Source organism: Ochotona princeps, chromosome 1 (assembly GCF_030435755.1).
Source record: "Ochotona princeps isolate mOchPri1 chromosome 1, mOchPri1.hap1, whole genome shotgun sequence".
Classification (NCBI taxonomy): domain Eukaryota; kingdom Metazoa; phylum Chordata; class Mammalia; order Lagomorpha; family Ochotonidae; genus Ochotona; species Ochotona princeps.
The window spans coordinates 45,784,835-45,811,872 of NC_080832.1; the positions used below are offsets into that span (position 1 = coordinate 45,784,835).

The 27,038-nt window shown below is 37.8% G+C and overlaps 1 protein-coding gene across 1 annotated transcript; it reads left to right on the top strand.

The window, feature by feature from the left end:
• Positions 1–276: 276 nt before the first annotated feature.
• GPRC6A (G protein-coupled receptor class C group 6 member A) lies at positions 277–26,052 on the top strand (the record flags this gene model as incomplete). The annotated part of the gene is given in 12 exon segments (XM_058669193.1): positions 277–512; positions 843–1,116; positions 1,118–1,325; positions 8,419–8,456; positions 8,458–8,595; positions 10,409–10,532; positions 13,468–13,614; positions 13,617–13,757; positions 13,760–14,005; positions 14,008–14,263; positions 14,265–14,578; positions 25,922–26,052. Coding segments are annotated over 12 exon segments (2,253 nt in total), but the record flags the coding sequence as incomplete, so codon positions are not given.
• Between the last annotated feature and the right edge of the window lie 986 nt (positions 26,053–27,038).

The window sequence follows — 27,038 nt, forward strand, 5'->3', positions numbered from 1 at the left end:
CATTTAAAAAGCTTTTGTAAGCTTTTTGTAAACTTAATCTTAACTATAAGTTCTGTAAACTTTTTTAAAGGATTCATTGTATAATAATTTATGGCTGAAGTAGTAACTCATTAAAGGAAACAAAAATTAGAAGTATGTTCTGTAAACCCAAAAAGCAAAGAAAGCAGCACTCACTATGAATGGCCACTTGGAATTATTCAATACTACAACTCATATTCTATTTCCAGATGTTCTGAACCAACTGCATAGATCCTAAATGGAGTTTGCTGACCTTCATTGCCCAGTGACTTTTATCATGCCATAGTAATGACCCATCTGATTCTCAAATCTGGATGGAACTGTATTGGCATCATAACCACAGATGATGACTTGCCACACTTTTACAAATAGCCGTCAAAGTTGTCCAGCCCTCCTCTCAGCTGCCTAGAAGTGAGGATTAATCAGACATTTGAGAAAATCATTGCAGAATCCCAAGTTAATGTCATTGTCATGTTTCTGAGGGAATTCCATATGTCCAAGTCTTCAATGAAGCCATTGAAAAGATCATATATGGGCCTGGCATGGTAGCCTAGCAGCTAAAGTCCTCACCATGTATGCACTAGGATCCCAAATGCACATTGATTCATGTCCCGGCAGCCCCATTTCCCATCCAGTCCCTGCTTGTGGCCTGGGAAAGCAATCAAGGATGGCACAAAGCCTTGGGACCTTGTACCTGCGTGGAAAACCTGGAGGAGGCTCTGGACTCCTGGTTTCGGATTGGCTCAGCTCCAGCCATTGCAGCCACTCTCCTTCTCTCCATATATCTGGCTTTCCAATAAAAAATAAAATAAATGTTTAAAAAGAAAAGAAAAGAATACATAGAAATGTGGGGTTGTAACTGATAACTGATCAATTGTCACAAAGATTAGCAGCATTTCTAATACTAAAGAGATTGACAAAATTGCAGGGTTTACCTTTAAGAAAAGGGATATATCCTCTTCCCACTTCTTTCTTCAAAACCTTGCTAAGTTCCCCAGTGACAATAACAAACCTTTAAATTAATTTATGATGCTTTTGTCTGCCTGTGCATATGTCCAGGATACTGATTTGAATTAACGTATTTTTCATCTTTCTCGGGAGGCTTTTTGCGTATAAATTCAACAAGAATGTAGAAAGGAATTTCTTGAGGAAAGACTTCCTCTGGCAATGTATTGAGCCAGGACTTATTCAACTGGCAGTGTTGGCCATTGACTATGCCACTTGGGATCCGAGCCATGCTTGAGGCTGTCAGAAGCCCAATGTGTTTCAACCAAGTGAGATACCAACTCGTGTTCAAGAGAATCTCTGTACCATCATTTCCTCCATCCCATTTCCTGCTTTGATTTGCAAAGATTTCTATTTGTGGGTGATTGTCTCTGGGTCTGTGTGTGTTACCTGGTGGTCACAGATTCACTACCCATGACCTGAGGCTCAGCTTCCAGCCTCACATGAGGAACGTGACCTGTGACTTGGTTCGAGGGTCCAGAGAGATAAGCATGCTTACTAGCCACTCACAATGTCGTTGTTGGGGTGGGAGTACCATCAGGACCACCCTTCTACCTCACCTGTTTTCTAATACTATTTAAACCTGTAAGTTCCCCCAGTAAGCAGACATCCCACACCGGTTTGTCTCCAGTGGTTCTGCAGCAGAGAACACCATTGCCTCATCCTCAGTTGCCTTGGTCCTGCAGGCAGGCTTCCCCGAGATCTATTAGCTTTTCTAATTCATATTTCTTTTTAAGTAGAAATCTCCAGTATTTGAGTGGTCTGCGTTTCTATGCTAGTTCTTTATTCTTAGAGGAAATAAATGAGTATCTTATTTTCATCTCCCACTCTGATCCACTGAAGTTGTGTTTGCTTTTGAAGACTCTGAGGATAGTGCTAAGAGTTCGTGGATGTTGCAGTGCTGCATGGAACACAAGCACGTCTTGTTTGAAATGCCTTAGACCAGAAATGTTTCACATTTCACTTTTTAAAACAATATTTTAATATTTGTATCTATGTAATAAGTTTTGTTGAGGAGAGTAATCACATCAAAACATGAAATTCCTTTGTTCCGTAAATATCTTATACACAGTAATTTTAGAGTAACTGAGTTTCAGCTGCAATTTTTCATGTCAGGTCAGATATGGAATTTTCCATGTTACATGTCAGCACTCAAAATGTTTCAGATGTTAGTGCAGTTTGGAATCTGAATTTTCAGATTAGAGTTCCTGAGCTTATAGTAAGAATAGGGAAATTGAAGCTATGTGTTCCAGAAATTTGGCACTAGCCCATCTTCTGCCAGCATACCATTTGCTTTTCACTGTGTTCTTAGTGGTTTATATGGCTTTCCTGCCTCCAGACTCTCTTGCTAGGTATAGTCATGCCAGTATTCCAATTTTCTTAAAATGGAAGTTGCTAGATCAATTATGATAGTCAAAAAAATCACTGATTGTGAATCGTGCATAAAATGTATCTTTATTTTTCTTTGATCAGTTTACAAAAATTTATCATTTAATGTGACTCTGCTTGTGAAAATTCTTCACTGTGTTTTCTTAAATGTCTAATGAAGGCATTTCAAACTAAAAATTTTCCTCATGGATGGTAAGCTTTACTTATTAGAAACAAGTTTTTCAATAATGTGTATTCAAAGACAAATATGTACATGTTGTGACAGAATCATATGGCAAAACTACATGCATTTTAAATTTTTAGGAGGTACGAGGGTGATAAGACAAAAGATTCAGTTCTTCCGATCTTATAACTGGATGTCCAGAACAGATTATTCCACCTTGTCATTTTTATTTTGGGGCAGAACATTTTTCATGTGAAGAACAGAGGGTGTTTTGATCCACTTTTCACCTTACAAATGCAAAGTCAAAAATCCAATTAAGATGTAAAACTAGAGATTGTAATCTTTTAAAAATTAAAAGTGTCTTTTAAATGTTATATGTGTAATGATATAAGGATGCCTATTTAAATTCATTCTTTCATAGTGTCACACTTTAATGGTGTGGTAGATTGATTAAGCTGTAAGTCAACTTTCTAAAAATCAAAATCCTTCACAATATTCTAAGTTTCTTGTAATGCTTTCTAGTACATTTTAGTATGTACTTTACTTTAACTAACCTGCCACATGGAATTTTAAGAATAAGGGCAAGAAATAGATTCAATCATAGACACAGATATGGCAAATGATATAGGAATAAAGCAGCTCATAAAGAAAAAGAATAAACTATTCATCCACTAATGTTCTGGGCAAGACTATTTAAATCAGTGAGTATCTCAACAATTTTGAGAGAAACACTTGAAAAAGTATAATCAAAGTCCTCCTAAGTGTTTTAGTTAAACACTGGGAGGCTGAGGCTGTTCTCTATGCCTCTGAGAACCTGTTAATCTAGAAACAAATAGAAACAGATCGGAAAGGAGGGACTAAGAGGGTAACTTGCTCCTTTGATCATGATGTTAGTGAGCCACATCTAGTCATGCCATTCTGTAAGACAAATAGTGCAAACAGTGTCTTTTTCTGAAGAAATCTCCACAGATATTGCATTCAAAAGATCAGTGACTTTAGGATCCCTAATCAAAGACACATTCCTAAAAATTACGTTGTTCCCTAGCAGAATGGACTAAAAGTTAAAGATACTTTCTGGATTGGCTTTAGATTCAAATGCTTTTAAATGAGGTAGTTTTTGCACTGTTTGGGAATATTTGTGATTAGTAATCAGGAACAGAACAATCACTCTTGCTTTACTACAATCAATTTTAATAATCAAATGCATATAAGGTTATAATATCCTAGTATAAATAATTATTTTCTTTTTAATTTCTTTCCCTTTTGATATATAAGGTAGTAAGCACCGTATACGTGTCTTGAGAGAATTCTTACAGTCAAACTTCTACTCATGTGTTTACTTAGCAAATATTTGCTGGATATCTCAGTCTTCCATGCTTTGTGTTGTATTCTGAAGATACGATGAAAAGCAAGACAGAATTCCCTCCCTAAAGGAGTCATCTATCTAGAAGAGTGTGCGATCAACCAACAAAGACAGTTACAATGCTGAATGGTTTACCAAAAGGCCTTACAAATACGTAAGATGGCATCAATGTGCATAACTGGGGCAGCTAATCCAGCATTAGCAATTGAAAAAACATTTGACAAGTGGCATGATATCTAGGGCAAATATGATCCATGGGTAGGAGTTAGCCAGGAAATAAATACTCCAACAAAGTCCAAGAAGGAAGAAATAACCCAGCACCCTCGGGAAGCAGAAAATAGCAAAATAGGACAGGAGTTTCACATGGAAATTAAAAAGTAAGTTTGGAGAATTTAGCTAAGAACACTATGTTAGGATCTTGTCAGTTTGAGCATTTCAAACTTTAATGTGCAATTGAAGTCCCTGGAAATCACTTTATTATGGATATGCTAATATAGTAGTTCCAGAGTGAAAAACAATCTAACATCTTTCAAGTGATACTGTAAGAACCATTCTTTAAATAGAAAGATTGCAAACTATTTTTAGGAGTTTGAACTTGAATAAGTAAATAAGAGCCAATTAAAATGTTTCTAAGCAGGAGAGCAGCAATCTGTTCTTCACTGTAGGAACAGCATTTCAACATCAGTATAAATTGATTAGTGGAACACAAAGCTGGGAAACAAAGACTGTGGTAATCCAGGCATGAAATAAGAATACTTCGCTTTGCAGATGTGATAGTAAGGATTAAAAGACATATGTATCTTTAGAATGCCTAAGAATGAAGAGTTTTTAAAGATAGATTTTTAATGATTTGTTTTATTTTTATTGGAAGGTAGATTTACAGAGAGAATAAGAGACAAAAATCTTCTGTCTCCTGGTTCACTCCCCAAGTGGCTGCAAAAATAAGTGCTGAACTGATCCGAAGCCAGGAGCCAAGTGCCAAGAGCCAAGAGCCAGGAGCTTCTTTTAGGTCTCCCATGCAGGTGCAGGATTCCAAGGCTTTGGGTCATCCTCTACTGCTTACAGGGCTATAAGCAAGGAGTTGGATGAGAAGTGGAGCAGCTGGGACAGGAACTGGTGCCCACATGGGATTTCAGCACATTCAAGGAGAGGATTTAGTCACTGATGCATATTGTGCCAGGCCCTGGAGATGGATTTGTTGTGAAGAATGACATGCTAAAAACAACAAATATGTGATAAATGATTCCACATTTGGTCAATGGTGCCATTTATTGGGAACAAAGCTAGGAACTAGAAAAAGGTGAAAGTCTGGTGGGCAAAAGAAATGTTAAGGATTCTGTTTTAGAGATTTGTTGGATTTGAAGAACTGATGATATACACGAGGGTAGCCATGTGATTACACATGAGTTTGGAAGCTGGGACAAACTTAAGAGTCTTTTTGATGTGTTAAGGAGAATAACAATAATGGTAAGACTAATGATGCTATAATCTTTAATATATTACAGTAGGTCTGCAGTACTCAGGTAGTTTCCACTTAGGCTTAGCGAAGCAGGGAAAGTGTTACCAGTGAACAAGAGTTGAGAAAGTTTATAGATGGGGGGAACTGCAAACTAAAGTCTGATCCATGGCCACTTATAACTAGTACCATCCCAACTGAAGTTTAGTGTGCTTTCTACTGCACCAAAGAAAACTCCAGAAGAGGGCTCGGCGTGATAGCGTAGTGGTTAAAGTCCTCACCTTGCACACACTGGGATGCCATATGGGCGCAAGTTCTAATCCTGGCAGCCCTGCTTCCCATCCAGCTCCCTGCCTGTGGCCTGGAAAAGCAGTCAGGGATGGCCCAAAGCCTTGGGACCCTGCACCCGCATGGGAGACCTGGAAGAGCTCCTGGCTCCTGGCTCCTGGCTCCTGGCTTTGGATTGGCTCAGCTCCAGCCGTTGCGGCTGCTTTGAGAGTGAACCATCGGACGGAAGATCTTCCTCTCTGTCTCTCCTCCTCTCCGTGTTTCCGCCTTTCCAGTAAAAATAAATAAATCTTAAAGAAAGAAAGAAAGCTCCAGAAGAGAAAAAAATCATGATTTGAGCATCCCTGCAGAGAAATAAGCTGTTTCCCTTGTTGTTCTGTAACTAAGCTATATAAACATGAGAAGACTTGAGTTTATGAAAATTGAATTTGAAAATCAATTCATTGTGCTACAAAACCCATTTGAATCCATTCATAGTTTTTTGATAATATATATTTTCCACAAAGTTTTTGAAAACTTCATCTTTTCACATGCAGGCTTCTGTCTGGAGACACAGTAGTCAGCAAAGACAATGCCAACCATAATACCTTAATTGATGGGACAAGCCCCGAACAGCTCAATAACTGGAGTGTTAACAAAATTTACCTTAGTCCTGAGCACATGTTCTATCCTATTTAGTGAGTTATAAATGCACTGCTTTATTTACCTCCACCCGCTTTCCTGTGAAAACAAGCACACAATCCTGCAGTTTATTTACATTATACAATGTTATCATTATTTACAGAACATATGTGTCAGAACTTTACCTTGTAAAACCTAATTAAATGTAGGAGAAAACAGGTGGGAGTTGTAGTTCAAACACAGGAGTGAAAGAGGATATTCACCCTAACCAGCTGAGACACTGAGGCTTCTCTGTGTATGTTGCTTAAGCAAGGAAGAGAAGACAAACCAGTACACAGGTAGAAGTGAGAACACTAAAACTAGGCCTTATAATTACTTCCTCCGCTCTTCCTTTTGGGCACCTCTTAGACAAATTTTGTTGGATAATTCCATTAAATATATTTTATATCGTGCTTTTTAAAAGTAATTTTAGCAGGCCTTTTGTGATAGCCTGGCGGCCAAGTCCTTACCTTGCATGTACTGGGATCTCATATGGGTGCCCTTTTGCATCCTGGCTGATCTCCTTTTTTTTTTAAGATTTATTTTTATTGGAAAGTCAGATTACAGACAGGAGGAGAAACACAGAGGAGGATCTTCTGTCTGATGGTTCACTCCCCATGTGGCCACAATGGCTGAAGCTGAGCCAACCCGCAGCCAGGAGTCAGGAGACTCTTCCAGGTCTCCCACGTGAGTGCAAGGTCTCAAGGTTTGAGCCATCCTTTACTGCTTTTCCAGGCCACAAGCAGGGAGCTGGATGGGAAGTGGGGCTGCCCATGTTAGAAACAGCGTCTACATGGATCCTGGCCTAAGGTGAGGTCTGTAGCCACTAAGCTATCATGCTGAACCCAGCTGCTCCACTTCTTTTCCAGCTCCCTACTTGTGGCCAGTGAAAGCAGTAGATGATGGCCTAAGGTTTTGGGACCTTGCATTCGTGTGGGAGACCTGGAAGAAGCTCCTGGCTCCTGGCTTCACATTGGATCAGCTCCTACTGTTGTGGCCACTTGGGGAGTGAACCAGTCAGTGGATGGAAGATGTTTCTCTCTGTCTCTCGTCTCTGTAAATCTGATTTTCCAATAAATATTTGTAAGTCTTTTTTTTCTTAAAGATTTTAGCATTCATGAAAATGATTAAGATACATGAAGAATGAGATGTAAAAACAAACATACCTTTAAGAGTTTTGGCCTAACTTACGTTTGGTCATTGAAATGAAATTTATCTTAGAACTTAATTTTATCATATTCTCTGACCCACCCCCCAAAAAGTGAATCCTCTAAAAAGAGATGAACTGGGGAAAAATGGAATAGAAAAAACTATTCCAACTGAGTATTCTATGTTTTATTCTGTACATTTTGAGCCTGACAAGAATCATATAAAATCATTTGTTTAGGTAATGATTAAAGCCTTTGTGAGCATATTTATTTAGCCATGCTGACATATCAAATTAATATTAGATTCAAATAGGAAATCTGTTTTCCTTTTAGTATTTTTCCATTATATCCAAATCAACAGCTGTTTTGTTTCTTAGAGAGAAACACTCTGTCCCAGGTCTATCCTTAGTCTCACTGCACAGCACAGGCAAAAAGACAAGTAACTCTTCATTATATTTATTCCCAGTCAAGTTTAATAAGCATCTTGCATCTTGCATACTGAATTAAATCTAGAGGTCACTATAGTGTGCATGTGGACCTTGGAGCAGACTAAGAATCACTGATGGTGTTAAGCTAGTAAGTTATTGGATTTGCCATAGTTGTACCATTAATGGGAAATGAATCCTTAATTAGAGCTCAGGCAATTCTGAAATTCTGCAACACGCATACATGCAGATGCTCAAATTTCAATTTTATAGGCTAGAGAAACTACATACCTAGAGATTAATTTACATTCTCAAATACACAAATTGCAAGAATTTGGCAGAAATGAGGTTAGAATTTAAGTGCAATTCGTTCTGAAACTCTTGCCAGGTGGTTAACAATCTCCCAAACAATAAACCAGAATTTACTTGTTTTTCTTATTATTAAGTGGCATATAGCCAGTGCTATAATTTGAATGATTATACACTTTATGCTATTTATTCAGTATTTCTGAATGCATTTCACTTTGATGCCCATGGGGACTTTGAATACTGAGTCTGATGTGTTCTGGAAAGAAATCAATGGCTATTTCTCTATTGCAACTATGGCTGAATATGACCTGTATAATTATCTCTTCATTGTCACAAAACAAAAAACAAAAGATGAACTCAAGAATCTTAAGGTAATTTTGTGGTAGCAGTTTTGTAGCTTTCAAGTCAATTGCTGTCTCAGTTGTAAACATTCTTGACTCTGCTCAGACCTTCAGCCTTTTCATGGTCCACACTTTTGCCTTTTAATCCCATGCCCTCAAAAGTATAATGATCCATTGTATACACCCTCAATTACTGTCTCTGTTTCTTATCCCTGCACTCAATTAACACAAACCTTGCTAAATTACATGTCTGCCTATTCCATGCTTCCTCAAGGAGCTAAGCCATGCTGACAAAAAATGAAAACGAAAGAAATGAAAAGAGATGCTTTGTAGTTTCACTTTAATTAATTATTTTAATTTATTTGAGAGACAGAGAGAAACATTTTAGTCTCTAGTTCCAGCAGACACTATGACTAGGCTAAACCAAAGTCATAACAACAAGGAACTCAACCCAGGATTCCCACATGAGTGGAGTGACCCAACTGCTTGAGCATTGCCTACTGCTTCCCTGAATATGTCTTTCTGTTCCAGTGACAAAATGGAATAAGCGTGAATGATCTGGGTTACCCTGCCACCTCATCTTTGTCCATATCCCTGCCCCTCTGTCTGGTACTGTAGATGAATTGACTCTAGGAAACATCAGCTCCTCCACTTGACATCTTCACTTACTCAAATACATTATTTTGGTAATAACACACTCTACTGCGTCATTAACTATTCTCTATTCTGCATTATTCATACATTAATAATAAGTAGGCTAGTTCTCTTATCTAAATAAGAAGAAACTCCATTGATTTCCCCACATCCTCCTATATAACCTGTCTCTTCTACCAGCCTGAACTCATTTCCTATTACTTTCTCCTACCTTGCTTTTCTATGTGTGTTTTCCCCCTCTCCTACTCTAGGAACTTATCCCTGCTGTTTCATTTGCTTGTAATAATTTTCTAAGATGTCCATATAATTAGCTTTCTCACCTCTTTTCTGTCCTTCCTACAATTACAACTTTTCAGTGAGGCCTTAATTGAGGAAGCTATTTAAAATCTGGGCAGCTTTTCATCATCCAACTCATCCTCACATTCGAGAGAAACAACTAGCAGCAGTGGTGAAGAACATCTTGACAAAGCCACATTGAACCATTTACCCTGGTGTCCCAAGGGCACAGTACAGCAGCAACACAAACTCCTCTCATAGGGTATGCTGTGTTAAAGGGGATAGGGATGGAAAAGAGTAACATACTGGAGTGAAAATAACTAGGAGCTGCATCTAATGCATAAAACTGTCTAAACCTGGAACGTTGCATGTAACTCATATTGTGACATGCAGAATATTACCTAAAATCTCAGAATATTTAAATAATATTTGTGTAGTTAAGGTTTTCTTTTTAATAAACAATTTCATGGTTGTAAATTCAAAACATTACCAGGTTTGATTTTTCTATTTAGAGAGTATTTCCTCCTCAAAGAGCATGATAAGAACTTTTGTCCAGAGTATTTAAGTCAAATATTTTACCATTTTCATAGATGTGACCATCATTTCCTTCTTTCTTTCTATTTCTTATATTCTCTGATTCTGCTAGGGAACTTCTGAAATAGCTGATTTCCATAATTTACTATGGAAGTTAATGTGACTAATACTGTGTTGTTTCTAAAATGATTTCAACACCTAAACATTTGGTATACTTTAAGCTGTTCATATTGCTCAAGATGGCCAAAAAATTCTGTAGTATTATGAAAAAAGTTAAAATACTATTTAGGAAATACATGTTAAAATTAAATCAAGTGTAATGTATCAAAGTAACTTTTTTTCAAAATTAACTTGGGATTTCTTTTGACATTTAATCTAGTGAATTCATTAGGAGTGCTCCAAGAAATGAAATCCTGGAAAAGTGAAGACAACTACAAGAAGTCAACACAGCTGTTGCTATGAATATCAGGATTGTCCTGAAAGCCACCACAGGAACCAAATAGGCAATGATAGTCCCAGCAACATGAACAGTGACAGCCATGCCTTTTCTGGTAAGTTGATTTTTTCATATGAATCCCATTTTGGTATATTTTTTCATTGGAAAAAAACAATGATGTTGACCATTCTCCTGTTCAGAAAAATTCCAGTGAGACTTCATTGAGCTCAAAATTTGCTAAGTTACATTAACAGCTGCATAATCTATAACTAATAGAGATGTGAAAACAACTTCACTTCCAAGGAGAAAGATACTTGTCTCATACGGGTTTCTCTTCAGTAACTTTCTCTAACGTCTGTGTCATTTTTGTTAATGTACCTCCACACAGACATGCTTGGTTTGTGATTTGGCTGCAAAAATCACCAATAAGTAAAAGCTGAACTAACTAAACTGAATAGAGTAAAAACTCAGGCACATGGAGTTAAGAAACAGAGGTATACATCCCAGTAATTTTATGATTCCTACCAAGGGGCAAAAGTTAACCCTAAAAAGAAAGGAGATTCCGTGAGCCAAGAGACTCAGCTATTGACAGAGATGAGGTAGTAGGCACCAGTTGTTTGCCAACTCTATCTGCAACAGTTTGACAAGATCAGAACAAACTACACAAACTAAAGAACAAGAATGAGGTCAGCAGTTAGGGGCTCTAAAAGAAACTCTCATCACTTTCTCTGGAATTAAGACTACTTGAAAGCTCCATATTCCCTTGCTTATTGCAGGATTCCCATTCATTGTGTATAAAACCTGAAACCGTCAGGGCCAGAACAGTTTCCAAATGAGTATAACTGGATCTCTACCTGCCAATTCAAGCAACCTCAAATAGAAATTTAAATATATATATGTATATATATTATTTAACATATATATGCCTATACTGAGCAACTATAGAATCCCATTGTTATTTTTTCCCTAAATAATCTATCATAACAACAATTTTATGCATTGCATGGTATTAAATAGTATAAGTATTATACAAATAATTTAAAGATATCAGAAAGATGTGTCTTAGCTAAATACAAATACTATACAACTTTGTAGTAGACTGGAACATCCCTGGATTTTGATATCCACAGAGGGCCCTGAAACCAATCTCCTATGAACATCAAGGAACAGTTGTAGTTTTTCTTTTGTTGTCTTCAAGGATATAAGCATACTCATGAAAATATTCTAATATCCATTTTCTGTCATTGTGTTGCCAAAATGTCATAGACTCCAAGTTGAGAAAAACAGTGCTATAACCTCAGTATTTAATTACTTAGGATGAGTTTAGGAAATATGGCATGTAGTAACTATCTTCGAAGCCAGATAAGAAAAAATTCCTAGAGAGTTTTTGCAGTCTTGAAGTCTTTTTAGGCCCAACTGAGTTGTGCTCTGGTAACCAGGGACAGCTACTTCTAAGAGCAAGCACAGGGGACTGAGAATATTCTGGAAAGAGCTAGGAGCTGGACATCTAAAATGAGGTCATGTCATTGCCAGTATGTGTTTTGACACATTCTGAGCTAATGGTATAGTAGCCACCAACTATCATGGCTAAGACAAAAACTAAGAAGAAAAGATATTTATAAGGAAAGAGAGTGATGGTAGAAAAAATGTGAACCTTATTAACAGAAATACTATCTCACTCAGAAGTTAATAAAACAGAACACCAGACCTTTGAAAAGGAGAATGAGCACTTTAACCATCCCAGAAGTATAATTGGATGGATGCCCAAGAGGGGCTTTTGGAAAGCAGTTAAGATGTATCATACTTAGTGGGGTAGTTGGGAGGGGAGGTGCAGTGGGTAAGAAACAAACACAATCCCTCTCCAGAGATTATATTCTGATAGCAATTATACTGCCCTGTTGCCCAAGCCAGCACAAATACTTCCCAAGGCCTTCACTGCAGTGTGAGAGGCTTGCATTCACTAATATCTTGGGGAGAAAATAAATGTGGCCAATAATTAAATGAGAGCTAAATTCTTCATCAAGTGGCATTGCTTAAAATCTTATATCATCTCACTGTACAAAGAGACCTAACGTTTTTTAAATGACTCAGCCAAAACTACCTCTAATTTTATAGGAACTGCATCTTTTTTCATATGAACAGTTTGTATATATTGAAGTCTGTGGTATGCAACGAATCATGTGAAGCATTTTTTAAAGATTTATTTATTTTCATTATGAAGTCAGATATACAGAGAGGAGGAGAGACAGAGAGGAAGATCTTCCATCCGATGGCTCACTCCCAAGTGACCACAACAGCCAGAACTGTGCCGATCTGAAGCCAGGAGCCAGGAGTTCTTTTGGGTCTCCCATGTGGGTGCAGGGTCCCAAGGCCTTGGGCCAACCTCTAATGCTTTCCCAGGCCACAAGCAGGGAGCTGGATGGGAAGTGGAGCTTACGGGATTAAAACTGGAGCCCATATGGCATCCCAGTGTGTTTAAGGTGAGGACTTTAGCCTCTAAGCCATGGCACTGGGCCCTCATGTGAAGCATTTTATAATTGTCATCTCTTTAGAGACAGATTTGGTAACATGATCAAAAAGTTCAGTTAGCTTGTTCAAGATCACAGTTGTAGATAAAAGAACAGGATTTCAGCTATGCCTAATTCCACAGCCCTAATTCCTGAATAGTCCCTGAATTGCTACTTATAATTCCAGGTTAAAGAAAGAATAGAATCTGGTGTCTATCTTGAGTATATCAATTTCCTAAAGACTCATAGCCAGGCTAGCCTGTTTTTGTTTTTGTTTTTGCTAATGCTTTCTTGCACTCCTCTCACCTTTACTCTTTCTCTTTTTACTTCCTTTGTGGTTCTTGGCATGTTTTATTTTAATAAGTAACCAATGTGACCATTAAGTATATCTGTTTTCTAGGCAAGACTGCTATCAAGGAGGAGTTGATTTGTAGTAGTATGGACTATCACCCAGTTTAAATGTTTGTGATGTAACTGAATCCCCCTGTCTTTTAGATACAGATCACTACCTTTTATGCAACAACAAAGTTCACTGGGCCCCTGTAAGCAGCACTATGTGCTTTGAGATGGAAGTGGAGTGACTGCTTGCTATCTTGCTCCTGGCCCTCTCCCTACTAGAAACCCTGTTTGTTCTGGCCATTGGCACCATCTGAACACACCTGTGGTGACATCATCTGGAGGGCTGATGTTGTGTTATGTGATCTTCCTTTGTCATTGGTTCAACTTTGCCAGCACAGGTTTTTACATTGGAGAACCACCAGACTCAACATGTAAAAACAGACAGAGTGAGCTTTAACTCTCTGTGTCTCCAGCACTTTGATGAAGTCATTGGAAATTGTACTATCCTTCAGCATTGATCCCACATTGCAGAACTTCCTGAAGGGCCCCTGCAGACCAATCCTCTTTGTCCGCATTTGCATCAGCATACAGGTTATCATTTGCACGTTCTGGCTGGTCTTCACAGCACCTGCTGAGAAGAATGTCTCCTTGCCCATAGTCACTATCTAGGAACGTGAAGAGCGATTCACCCTTGCATTGGCACCATGGTGAGCTATATTGCCATCCTTGCCTTCATTTGCTTCATATTTGCCTTCAAAAGCAGGAAATTACCTGAAAATTACAATCAAGCCAAACTCATAACATTTGGGATGCTCATTTACTTCATTGCTTCGATCATATTCATTCGTGTCGGTGCTACCACATTTGGCAAATATTTGCCAACTGTGGAGGTTATTATTATTTTAATGTCTAACTATGGGGTCCTGTGTTCTATGTTCTTTCCCAAATGCTATTATTTGTAAGCAAGAGACTAACACATAGTCTGCCTTTCTCAAGATCATTTATAGTTATTCTGCTCATAATGCAGTAAGCCTGCTAAAAGTCACCTTTTCACTGGACTTCATTAAAAGCAATATCACAATGACCAGCCCCGGGTCTAGTGGCAAGTCAGCAGGCTGGCAGAAAAGCAAAATGGTTCAGGCATAAGGTGCACAGAAAAGCAAAGAAAGTGCTACAACTGTATCTAAAAGATTGCCTTGAAAAATAATTTCAAATTTATTAAGAGTCACATTCCAGAATAAAATACCTTCATGTCTAAAATGTGTATGTACGTTCCCAGCAAATGGGTCCAATGTATTTCTTTCTGTCAAACCACATTTATAATGGAAAAAACAGAGCCTTTTTTCATTCTCTCCCACTTGCAGAACCTGCCATGTTGGTACCTCCTTCCACTTCACCACAGAGTTAAAGGCACGTATTCTACTCAAATTTAGCCCATAATATATCATCCTTATTCCTGTCTCGTCTCGTCTTTGTTATCTCTTTTTATATGTTTTTTCTTCTTTAGCATCTTCATCCCTTTCATATTAGTACTCTGTATAACTGAATAAGAATTTGAGTAATTATCCTGGACCAGGTGTGCTGAGAAATGCAAAGTGCAAGAAGTAGCAAGACATTAAGAAGCTTAAAATCTGGTGGGGGAGATAGAAGCAAAGAGCTGTCTTGAATGTAGTCTGTAAAATACCAGGATTATAGAACTTAAACTGCAACACTACAAAGGGATGGGACTTAATGAGAGATTAAAAGAACATTAAAGGAGGGATATGATGTTTAGGTGAAACCTAGAATATTGACTAAGAATTAATTGAGCAAAGAAATTATAGTACGGTGTTGCAGATAGAAAGTAAAATAAGAGACAAAAGATAAAGAGAAAATGTATTTGGGGAGCTGTGGTCATCGTGTATTACAGAGGGCCATCCTTTTTGACTCCTAAGTGAATGATGCAGACTGGAGTTCCCTGGGGAAGACCTTAGATCTTTATGTTGTAGGCCATCAAATGATGTGGCAGAGACGTGACTCTCCGTGTTGCTCAGTTCTTTTAAATCCTACCGTAAGTAAGAACTCCTGAGTGTAAGACTCTTGCTCTTCAGTTCCAACACCCATTTGGTGTTTGGTGCAATACCCTTCCAAAATGGCCAATACCTCTTTGTGTGGCCTGTTGAGCTGCCTCCCACTTCAGTCAAGGCGGTCTCTTTGCTCCCTGCTGAGGTTTCTCCACCACGTTGTCCTTTGGAACCACTATTGTTACCTCCAGACACAGCTCAACCATCTGCTCTTCCATAAAGCCTACCCTTCTGTCTATATTAAAGGATGTATTAAATGTCACTACATTTATTTGCTTTTTTGTTAATTTATTCAACTAACAAAAACAATCCTTTCGACTTCTATTTCTTCCTATTATCACTGCCAACAACACCAATATGATGTCGATCTATATTCCTAAGATTATGCATCTCTATAATTAAAACATTCCAAAGCCTATTACTACCTCCCAATTCCCATTCTGAAACAGAAGACATCATCACAGTTCATTATTTTTCAAACCAGTTTGCATACCATTATTGTCCAATTCAGATTTTGCAACTTCTCATTGTCTTCACAATTAAGTTAAATTTACCTACTTATTTTTTAAAAATTATTTGTTTTTATTACAAAGTCATATATACAGAGAGGAGGAGAGACAGAGAGGAAGATCTTCCGTCTGATGGTTCACTCTCAAAGCAGCCGCAACGGCTGAAGCTGAGCCAATCTGAAGCCAGGAGCTCTGCTGGGTCTCCCATGTGGGTGCAGGGTCCCAAGGTTTTGGGCTGTCCTTGACTGCTTTTCCAGGCCACAGGCAGGGAGCTAGATCGGAAGTGGGGCTGCCGGGATTAGAATTTGCACCCATATGGGATGCCAGCGTGTTCAAGGTGAGGACTTTAGCCACTAGGCCATCGTACTAGGCCCAAATCTACCTACTTTGCTATGTAGGAAATTTTGTAGTTTTACCTCAAAACAAGATGTTTTTTAAAAAAAGAAGCAACAAACAAGGTTCTAATCCTAGTGTTCTATTTAGCCTAAATTTATTTACACATAATATAGTGAAAATATCTCATAAAACTTTTAATGGAAATTATATATATGTAAAAATGTTAAGAAACGACTATTCTGTTTGTGATTTCCCTGACTCCTTGCTCCATTGATCTAAAAGCAGCTCTTCCTATTGACAGGAATGTAAAACTGTGCAAAATGAAACTCCCAGCCTTGTTGTGCCCATACAACAAAAAAGGAAATACTGTTTCATAAGGTTTTTTTTTTAATTATTTATTATTTAACTTCATTAATTACATTGTATTATGTGACACAGTTACATAGATACTTGGGTTCTCCCACCCCTCCCCAAACCCTCCCACCATGGTGGATTCCTCCACCTTGTTGTATAACCACAGCTCAAGTTCAGTTGAGATTTCCCCATTGCAAGCGTATACCAAACATAGAGTCCAGCATCTTATTGTCCCGTCAGGTTCAACGGCTTCTTAGGTATACCCTCTCTGGTCTGAAGACAGAGCCAGCAGAGTATCATTCCAGTCAATTTGAACCTTTTTAAGAAAGGTGGGGTTTTTTTTGTTTTTTTTTATTGGAAACTCAGATTATCAGACAAAAGAAGAGACAGAGGTAAAGGTTCAGTCCCTAAGTGTTACAACAGCTGGAGCTGAACTGATCCAAAGCCAGGAGCCAGGAGCTTCTTCCATGTCTCTTATGCAGGTGCAGGGTCCCAAGACTTTGGGCCATCCTCGACTGCTTCCCAGGCCACAAGCAGGGAGCTGGAAAAGAACTGGAACAGCTGGGACAGGAACCAGTGTCCATATGGGGGTCCCAGCACATGCAAGGTGAGGATCTAGCGACAAGACCATCAATTTTACAATGGCTACATAATTTCAACAAATAACCCAAAACCAAACACGCTACTCAAGGTTAGAAATTAAGCTCTGAACTCATGGAAGTCAAAACTATACTCTTGCCATCATGCAAAACAAAATAACAACCATTTTAGTTTCATTTTCTTATAACTTTTGAGGCGCTTAAACTCAATTGGTTTTTAGTTAGATTATTTTTATTTTTATTACCAAAATGTATTTATTTATTTAGATTTTACAGCATTATTAAGTTCAAAAAAAAAAACTGAGGTAAAATAGTTCTCATGTACTCTCTACCACACATGTATACAACCTCCTACACTACGGTAACTAGTTTCCTCTTGGATTTGTCGTAAAGATTTGTTTATTATTTGAAAGACAGAATTGTACAGAGAGAAGGAGAGAGAAGGGAGTGAAGAGAGAGACAGACCCTTCATCCACTGGCTCACTTGCCACAATACTGGAGCTTTGTTCGTCAGCAGGCAGGAATCAGCTGTTTCTTCTGGATTGTCCATATGGGTGTAGGGTCCAAACACTAATGTGGAGTTGTATTAGAAGTGGAGCAGTCAGGACTCAAACTGGTGCAGATACAGGATGCCAAGCTTGTACTCTATGGTTTCACTGGCTATACCTTCACCAGCTATACCATAATGCCATCTTCTTTCCTTGGATTAAAAAAAATAGACAACAAATTTTAACATTTTGCTATATTCACTTTATATGCATGCACAAATATGCTATTTTTTCTTAAAAGCAGAAATATTAATATAGAATGTGGGGCTTGTGACAAAGTGAAGAATGGAGGGTATATTATTATTTAAAGTATTAGGCATTTAATATAACATTAATCCATATACCAAATAATATGATATTCATAAAAATTTGTTGGGAAGTTAGATTTCCAGAGAGAAGAAGAGACAGAAAAATCTTCTGTCTGCTGGTTCACTCTCCTAGTAACTGTAATGGCTGGAGTGGAGCTGATCTTAAGCCAGGAGCTAGGAGCCTTTTCTGGGTCTCCTAAATGGGTGCAGAGTCCCAAGGCTTTCAGTTGTCCAATACTGCTTTCCCAGGCCACAGGAAGGGAGCTGGAACAGACCTGGAGCAACTAGCACACAAACTGATGCCCATATGGAATCCAGCTGCATGCAAGGCGAAGATTATACATCAGGCTGTAGAGTGCTGGGTGCAACATTTACATATTTTTATACCCTGTATCTACACTTCCAGAAAAGGGTACAGAGCTAATACTCCACCTTCAAGTGCCAGTAGCACATATCAGCACTGGTTTGTGTCCTGGCTGTCCCACTTCTCATCCAGCTGCCTATTTAAGACCTGTTCAAACAGCAGAGGATGGTTCGAAGTCTTAGGACACAGTCCTTGTGTGGGAGATCCAGAAGGCTTCTGGCTTCAGAGCAGCTCAGCTCTGCTGTTCTGGCCATTTGGGAAGTGAAAACAATGGGTTGTAGATTTTTCTGTCTCTCCTCTCTGTAAATGCTTTTCCTAATAAAAATAAATAAAATTTTTTAAAAGCCTTCCACATATGAGAGACAGCATGGAATTTTTCATTTTTCTAACTTGTTTCAATCCATTTAATGATCTAGTTTCATCCATTTTGTTGCAAATATCAGTATTTCATTCTTTCTATGGCTGTGCAATATTCTATCATATGTGCATATACACACACATTTTCCTTATTTAATCATCACTTGATAAAAATTTGATTCAGTGCATAACTTTGCTGTTGTGAATTGGACTGCTATAAATGTGTGAGTGCAGAGCTCTTCATATGCTGATTTCAATTCCTGTGGATATGTTCCCAAAAACTTGAGAACTGAGTTATATGGCAGATCCACTTTTAGTTTTCTAGGCATTCTCCATTCTGTCTTCCAAAGAGCCAGTAATACTTTTGTTCCCATCAATAGTGTGTTGGGGTTCTCTTTCCTCCGTGATCTCAACAGCGATTATTAGCTGAGTTCTCTGTTCTACATGCAAAACTATCTCAAAACTGGGATTCAATAAATGTCAAATGTGTAACTAGCATTTTCACAGATATTACTGCAATACGCAAGCATATTTTAAATCAAATATGTAATAGAACAAGGAAGATAGCAATTTAAAATCTAGAAAAGGAATAGGAGTGCCTTCATATTAAAGTCATCCGTGGGCATCAAGCACACAAGAGAAGTGGACATCCGAGCCCTCCACTGACATTGCCTGCCCTATTGTTGAGAATTTCATGGTCTGCCACAGCGATGCAGTAGCTAAGATGAAGTTCTAAGAGTCCTCCGGGCTGTTTGTACCATTGGAGTAAACAGCTCTGATCCTTGTCTTTGCTGCAAGTGGAGGAAAACAGAGGCAGAAGATAATGAAAGCAAAATGAAACATGAAGAGCTGAGAGACACAGGAGGAGAGAGACCGAGAGTATATCACTATCCCGATGCAGCTCTGCCTAAAGCTAAACAATCCTGAGATTCTTCAACTAAAGGCTTCTGAATGAAATACTTGTATATCACATTATTGGTTATGTTTCTCCACCTGGAAAATGAAAGGAATGGGCTAAATTACCTCAAATGTTCCCTAGTGTCTCAAATTCCATTACTCCAGATTAATCATGAAAGAATTGGGGACAAGGAGATTATTTTAATTCTTGTTGTACCAGAGTTTCTGGCAGTTAATAGGTCCTCTAAAAAAAGATTTATTTTATTAGAATGTCAGATATACATTGAGAAGGGGAGAAAGAGAGGAAGATCATCCATCCGATTATTCACTCCCCAAGTGGCCGCAACAGCTGGAGTTGTGCCAATCCAAACCCAGGAGCCCGGAGCCTCTTCTGGGTCTCCCATGCGTGTGCAGGGTCCCAAGGTTTTGGGCCGTCCTCCACTGCTTTCCCAGGTCACAAGCAGGGAGTTGGATGGGAAGCGGGGCTGCCGGGATTTGAACTGGTGCCTATGTGGAATCCCGGCATGTTCAAGGCAAGGACTTTGACTACTAGGCTACGGCGCCTGACCTGTTAATAGATCCTAGACAACTATTTTATGTAATTATGCTAATTTTAAAAATGGTCTCGCCACATGGCAAGCCTCCACTTCCCGAAAGCAGTTACCTCTGTTGTCTTTACTTCATTCTTCTCCTCATGTCCTCAGGGCTGCTTTCTCTCAGAAAAGATAGAAATAATGCTAGTTAGATTGTGTTGATCATCAAACAGAAATAAAGATATATAAAATCTTAAGGTAATTAATCATAAGGTAGTTAAATTATTAATCATTTAACTAAATGATTAATAAACATGCATTTCTGAATTATGTCAAAATAAAATTGTTTTATTGGATTGTTACAGTTTCCATGATGTTAAATCCATAGTACAATGTGTATTTCTTATTTGGTGATCAAAAATATTTAACCAGCATCATGTCTGTTCTTTCCAAGAGAAAGCAACCCTGGGAACATGTGCCTGACACTGTGTTTTTATGAGAAGGTGTGCAGGGAGAAATAATGTGGTCCCAGCATGTGCAGTTCACCTGCTCAGTGGTTTGAGTAGATACATCCTTGGAGGAGCCCAACAGCACAGCTGTGCAACATTGAGAGCCTGATTGTCGTAAGTTTGTGGTACCTGTTAAACTCTTCACCAGGTGCGTTTTGTCTTGTAAGCCAGCATTTTACATAATTTCCTGCAAGCCTAGTGGCTACAATCACCATTAGATAGTTGAGGTTTTGTCCTGGCATACCAAGCTTATATGAGGCATACATTTCCAGTGAACATTTTTGAAAACTTTACAACTTTAATTTTCATTTAATTTATATGTTGTTCATGAAGAATTTCTTTAGCATTAAAGAAACTCTTGATTTAACACTGAGTGCAAAGAAGCTCGTTCACAATACAATTAATTAAATACAATTTAAATGCCTATCTTCAGTTGAATAAATCAATGTACATTGGAAAAAATCTAAGAAAAATAACAGTGTAGCACAACTTTATAAGTCACTATCAAGATGCTGCATTAAAAAGTAAACATAATGATTACACTGAAAATGGAAATGCCTTGTGAATTGTAAAAAATGTAAATGATACAATACTGGAGACCAGCTCTGGCTGACTCGAGACTTCCAAAGGATGCCTGGATCAGCGAGACAATAAGAAGGGACGAGACATGGACCACTATGGCTTGATGCTCATAATGGACAACTCAGAAAAGTTGTCTTCTTTATTTATACACAGATCATCACAAACTTTTGCACAATATCCAATTGTTTCATTTTTACTTCATTATAAAAGAATGATTATAAAATCAATCCTAAAAAACATTATTATTAGTTTACTTCAGAGAAAATATTTTTAGCAAGCTATTACTCATTCAAACCTGCAGTGACCTGGCTGAAGCCAGGAGCTCCACTGCAGGCAGCACGTGCAGTTACAGAGTGACAACTGGTTTACTTATATCCAAAATCAATTTTCACTAAACATAAACCAATATTACTTAAAATACCAAAAGTATAGAATTAAAGGCAAAGCTCATAAATGAAAGGAACTTACAAAAGCAAATGTCATAGATTCTTTATTAAATCTTATAATGAAACATGCATTAATTACCATCACCTTCACCTAGTGCTGGTTCAATTGTGTTTTGTTCTTTTGTTAAAGGACAGTGAAAGGGATCAAGGCAGCTCAGCCATTCTACAGAGGGCCTTTACAAGAAGCTTCCTTTTATCTTTATAAACTGTTTTCTTTCCCTAAATATGAGTGCCAATATAACATAGAAGTTTTTATAACATCTTTTCTTTCCCTAAATATAAGTGCCAATATAAGGTAGAAATTTTAAGCCATTTTATGGGGAATGGGGTTCACATTTGTCTCCCTTTAGAAGATGCCCCATATACTTTCTGCTTTCCGTGGTGAGAAACCAAAATGCATCATTTCATGTGTTGTAACAGTTCGAGGCTCATGGTAAACAAACTCTTTGCACCTCCATGATTGCCATCTGTTCCAAGATGTTATCAAGCCATTTCTTAAGGAAAACATTACTTATATTAGGGCAAGCTTCAGGACAAAGGTGGGCACATATCAGGATGTTTGGAGACATTGTGGGCTTAATGTCATTGCTTTAGCTGTGTGTCATTGCCTTACGTCGCTAAAGATGTTTTTATCATAACATGATTGATCAGTTTGAGGTATTATACCAGTTACAGGAATCACTTCACATTAACAGAAAAACAACAACACCCTCAGGAGAATTCTATGAAATATCAGAGAGGTGACTGAGTGTCCATACAATGGGGTGAGGCAGCAATGAGGTGACCAGAGACATTCTGCCAGGCCTTGCCACGCAGGCAGAAACTCCTGGGAGTCTTGCTAACCGAGGAGTGGTGCTCATCACAGACCCATGCCATCTGACCCAACTGCATGGCTCCCCACAATATAATACTTCAGTAATTCTTAAGAAGCATAGAGAAAGAAAATATTTTATGTTCAGGATTTTGCAGAGGTGATAATTTTATCTTCAAGTTTAAATATTTTAACTGTGCTGTATTTCATTGATACATTGGACCATATTTAAATAATGACTGACAAGAGCAAGATTCTCCTATCAACTTGAAGTGCACTTGGCTTTAATTGGGGGGTTAGAAAATGTAAACGTGTTAAATATGAACAAGAAGTCTTGAAAGCACAATTACTTTCTATTACATAAAATGTCTTGAAACAGAACAATGATTAAATAAGTGCCTGAAATCACATGCATTTTTACTTTAAAAATCATCACAAAATGCTGTCAGATTATTCAGAGGTACAAGTGTTGGGACATATCTTTCACTTTCTTCTGATACCTCACAATAATCTTTATTTAGATTTTTCCACTAACAAAGGAAAAAACACAGATAGCAAACAAATATATTTGAACTATAGAATACAGACTGAAGTTTGTCAAGGTGACAGAAAGACAGCTAGTTTTTATTCCAGCCAGGCAATGGAACAATTTGAAGGTACTGCTGCCACCTAGTGGGAAAGTCTATGTTTACCCTTATTAAAAAAAACTCAGAAATAAAAACTCAGAAAACTTTTAGGACAATTTCATTTTTAACCCATTACTTAAATCTATGTGTGTGCACGGTGTGTGTGTATAAAAGATTGATTTACTTGGAAGAGTTACAGAGGGAAGAAGAAGGGACAACACTAAACAAAGAAAGAGATCTGCATCCTCTGGCTCACCCCCAAAATGGCTACTACAATCCACTTGGGATGCCTGTGCCACCGGCAACAGCACAACCGCATAGTCTGCTGAGCCACAGTGCACGCACTACAAACATTGCATTTTCTAAGTGTTATGTGTCAATTTAGCAAAATACTAAGGAATACAAACAATTATATGAAATACATGAGTAATTAGGGAATGGTAACATAAAGGCTAGTTTTTTTTTGGGGGGGGGGGGTGTTTAGTCTGGCAGTCCAGAGACCCGCATCACGTATCTTTGGTCTTGATGTCCAACTCTAGCTCTTAACTCCAGCTTCCTGATGTTATGGGCTCTGAGAGTCATCAGCGATGGCTCAAACGGGGTTCCTGCCACCCTCGTGGGAAATCTGCAAATGGATCTTTGACCTCTGACTTCTGCCCAGCCCAGCACAGTTTCACGTGTACATATTTGGAATGAACCGGCAAATAGGAGTATACTCTCTGGCTCTCTCCAAAAACATAAAATGTTTAAATAGGTCAATTTCCAATTTTAAAGAAAGTCCTCATGCGAGCTGAGGGTGGAGTGGCTGAGGAAAGAAACGTCCTTATTTGTGTGGAGTAGAAGCTACTTGTCTCCTTAGAACGTTAGGGAAATTCATTCAAGGTATGATCAAAAGGAAAAAAATTGTTTTGACTTGTAATCTTATAAGCTAGGAATGATATCGCACATTTATAGAGAGCATAACTTTGTAATACCCCTTACAAATGCATTGACTGGTGGTGCAGGTCAAGGAGATAGAGTACAACTAGTAAGTTACAAATCGTGTTGATGCAAACAAATTTGGACACCACCATTTACGTCATGAACAAAAATGGCTACAGCAGGTTTAATTATTGGAATCCCAAAATTCAAACGTTGTCATGTGAATTTGTGCGCAGTATTTTGGGGTTTCAATTTGGTTAATGATCAAACTGACTCCCACTTGCACACACTCTCACATACATAGTTACTGACTTAGACTACGAACATAATCTTTCCTTTGAAGAATGTGAACGATCCGGCCATTGTGGATGGACGTAGGACTCTTCGCTGACTGGGGGACAGTCACATACATTATTCTTCTTAAATATGCATGCTTTTAAAATATGCCATTTACACAATAATGAAAATCTATGTTTTAAGAAATTCTGAAGGCTTGGAAATTTTCTGCTCTGCAGAAGCAGTCAATTCAAATTGTTTTTCTCAGAATGAATTTCTCAAACTAATAGAATAATACAACACTAAAAAGGCCAACCCAGGCCATAATGAGCAAAAATCACATGCTTAAGATTAGCCACTTCTCCTCAAGTCAGAATTGTATTGTTAGTAGACAGCATGATCCCAGGAAATAGAAAAGGATAGGCCAGTGACAGAGGGACAACTGGAGACCCATGGACCCCAAGAAAACAGCAGAGACAATGGAGTGATGCTACATCATAGTTGACCATGAAGAAAAGATACTTAAACATGCAGATGAGAAAAGTCAAATTATACAGAAACCACAGCTAGACTCACAGCTTACCTATCAGAGGTAACCCTAAAGGCCAGAAGAGAATTGGATTGACATATTCCAGATCCTAAACAAAACAAAACAAAACATACACACATACACAAAGTAAACACCAAGTAAAGCTTTCCTGTGTATTTGAAAATGAAAGAAAATGCTTCCAAAACAAACAAAAGCTGAGATTTCACTTCTACCAGAACTTTCCTACAAATGTTGCTTAAAGATGTGTTATGAACAGCAAAAAAAGAATAGCACCTCCCAAATATAAGGCAAATGTGGAGAATGTCACAATAAAATAACAAAAGAAACCTAAATCAAACAATGAGAAAACCAATGCTAAAATGCCAGGACCAAATCACTTCCTGTCAATATCACTCCTGAATGTAAATGAGTTAAACTTGTCAATCAAAAGATATAGATTAACAGACTGGATTAAACAGTTTAAGTCTATTGCCTGTAGGAGACACATCTCAAGGAAGAAAATTCACAGAAACTGAAAGTGAGAAGATGGAAATGGATATTCCAGGGTAACGGGAAAGCAAAGCAGGCTGGTGTCTCCATTCTAATATCAGATAATATAAACTTCAGTGTGGAAAGCTTTGAAAGAGATGAAAAAGGATACCACATAATGAGCAAGTGATACATTCAGCAAGAAAAAATCACCATAAGGAACACATATATGCCATATGCAAGAACACCTAGCTACATGAAACAAATATTAGTGGATTTAAAGGGAGAAATAGACACTAAAACAATAATATGGACATTAACACCCCAGTAATATCAATGGACAGACAAGACAGAAACTCATCAAGGAAAAAACAGAGCTCACGCAGACATTAGAACAAATTAATTTAATAGATATTACAGAACCTTTCATCCTTCCAACACAGAATACATGAAACACAGTACATGAAACCTTCTCCAACACTGATAACATCAGAGGTCACAAATTTAGCACCAGCAAATTAAAAAATATGAAATTTGTCATGCATCTTCTCAGATCCTCATGAAATAAAACTGGAGAATAACAAGTCAAAATACTCCAGAAGAAAGGCAAATACTTGGAAGCTGAACAACATGCTGCTAAATGAACGATGGGTTTTAGAAGAAATCAAAGAAAAATTCGAATAATGATTTAAACAAATGAAGGCATCAACACAGCATATCAAAATTTATGGAACATGATCAAGCCAGTGCTAAGAATAAAGTGTATGTCAATTCATGCCTATGCCAACAAATTGGAAAAGCACCAGGTAAACGGGCTAACCATTTGACAGAAGGAACTAGAGAAACAACAGCAAAATAATCCCAAGATTAACAGGACAAAAAGAAATAAAATAAGGAAGGAAAGAAATCAAATAAAGACTAAAAGAGTAATACAGAAGATCAATGAATCAAAAAGCTAATTCTTTGAGAAAATCAGCAAAACATATTCCTAACTAAGCCAACTAATAAAAAAAAGGGGGATGATAACAAATCAATAGAATTAGAGATAAAAAAGCAAACATAACAATGGATAACTTGGACATACATAGCATAATCAGGAACTAGCACAAGCCAATAAATCCAAAGACATAGAAGAAATGTATAGATTTTTAGCAAAATTGAATGATGAGATAATTCAAAATCTAAATATGCCTATAATCGGGACATAGATTGAATTAATAATAAAATCCCTCCACACAAAGAAAAGCCCAACATTATTGGTTGCACTGCTGAATTCTACCAAATGTTTCAAGAAATTATTCCAGTCCTCCACAAGCTATTCAAAACAACAGAGATACAATCCTTCCAAGCTCTTTCTATGAAGTCAACATCACTACAGACCAATCTCCTTGATGAACACAGATGCAAAAACCATCAGCAAAATATATGCATACACCCAAAAGCCATAATATTGCAGTATCACATTCCTGTTGTGCCAGTTTATCACAGCACTGTTCATAACAGACAATATAAAAGATCAACCAAGTTGGTTATATACATAGTGGAATATTATTTGGTCATAAAAAGAATAAAATTATATAATTTACTGCAAAATGGATGGAACTGGAGAACCTCACCTTAAGTTAAATAAGCCATATATAGAAAGTAAATATAAACTATTTCCGTTGTAT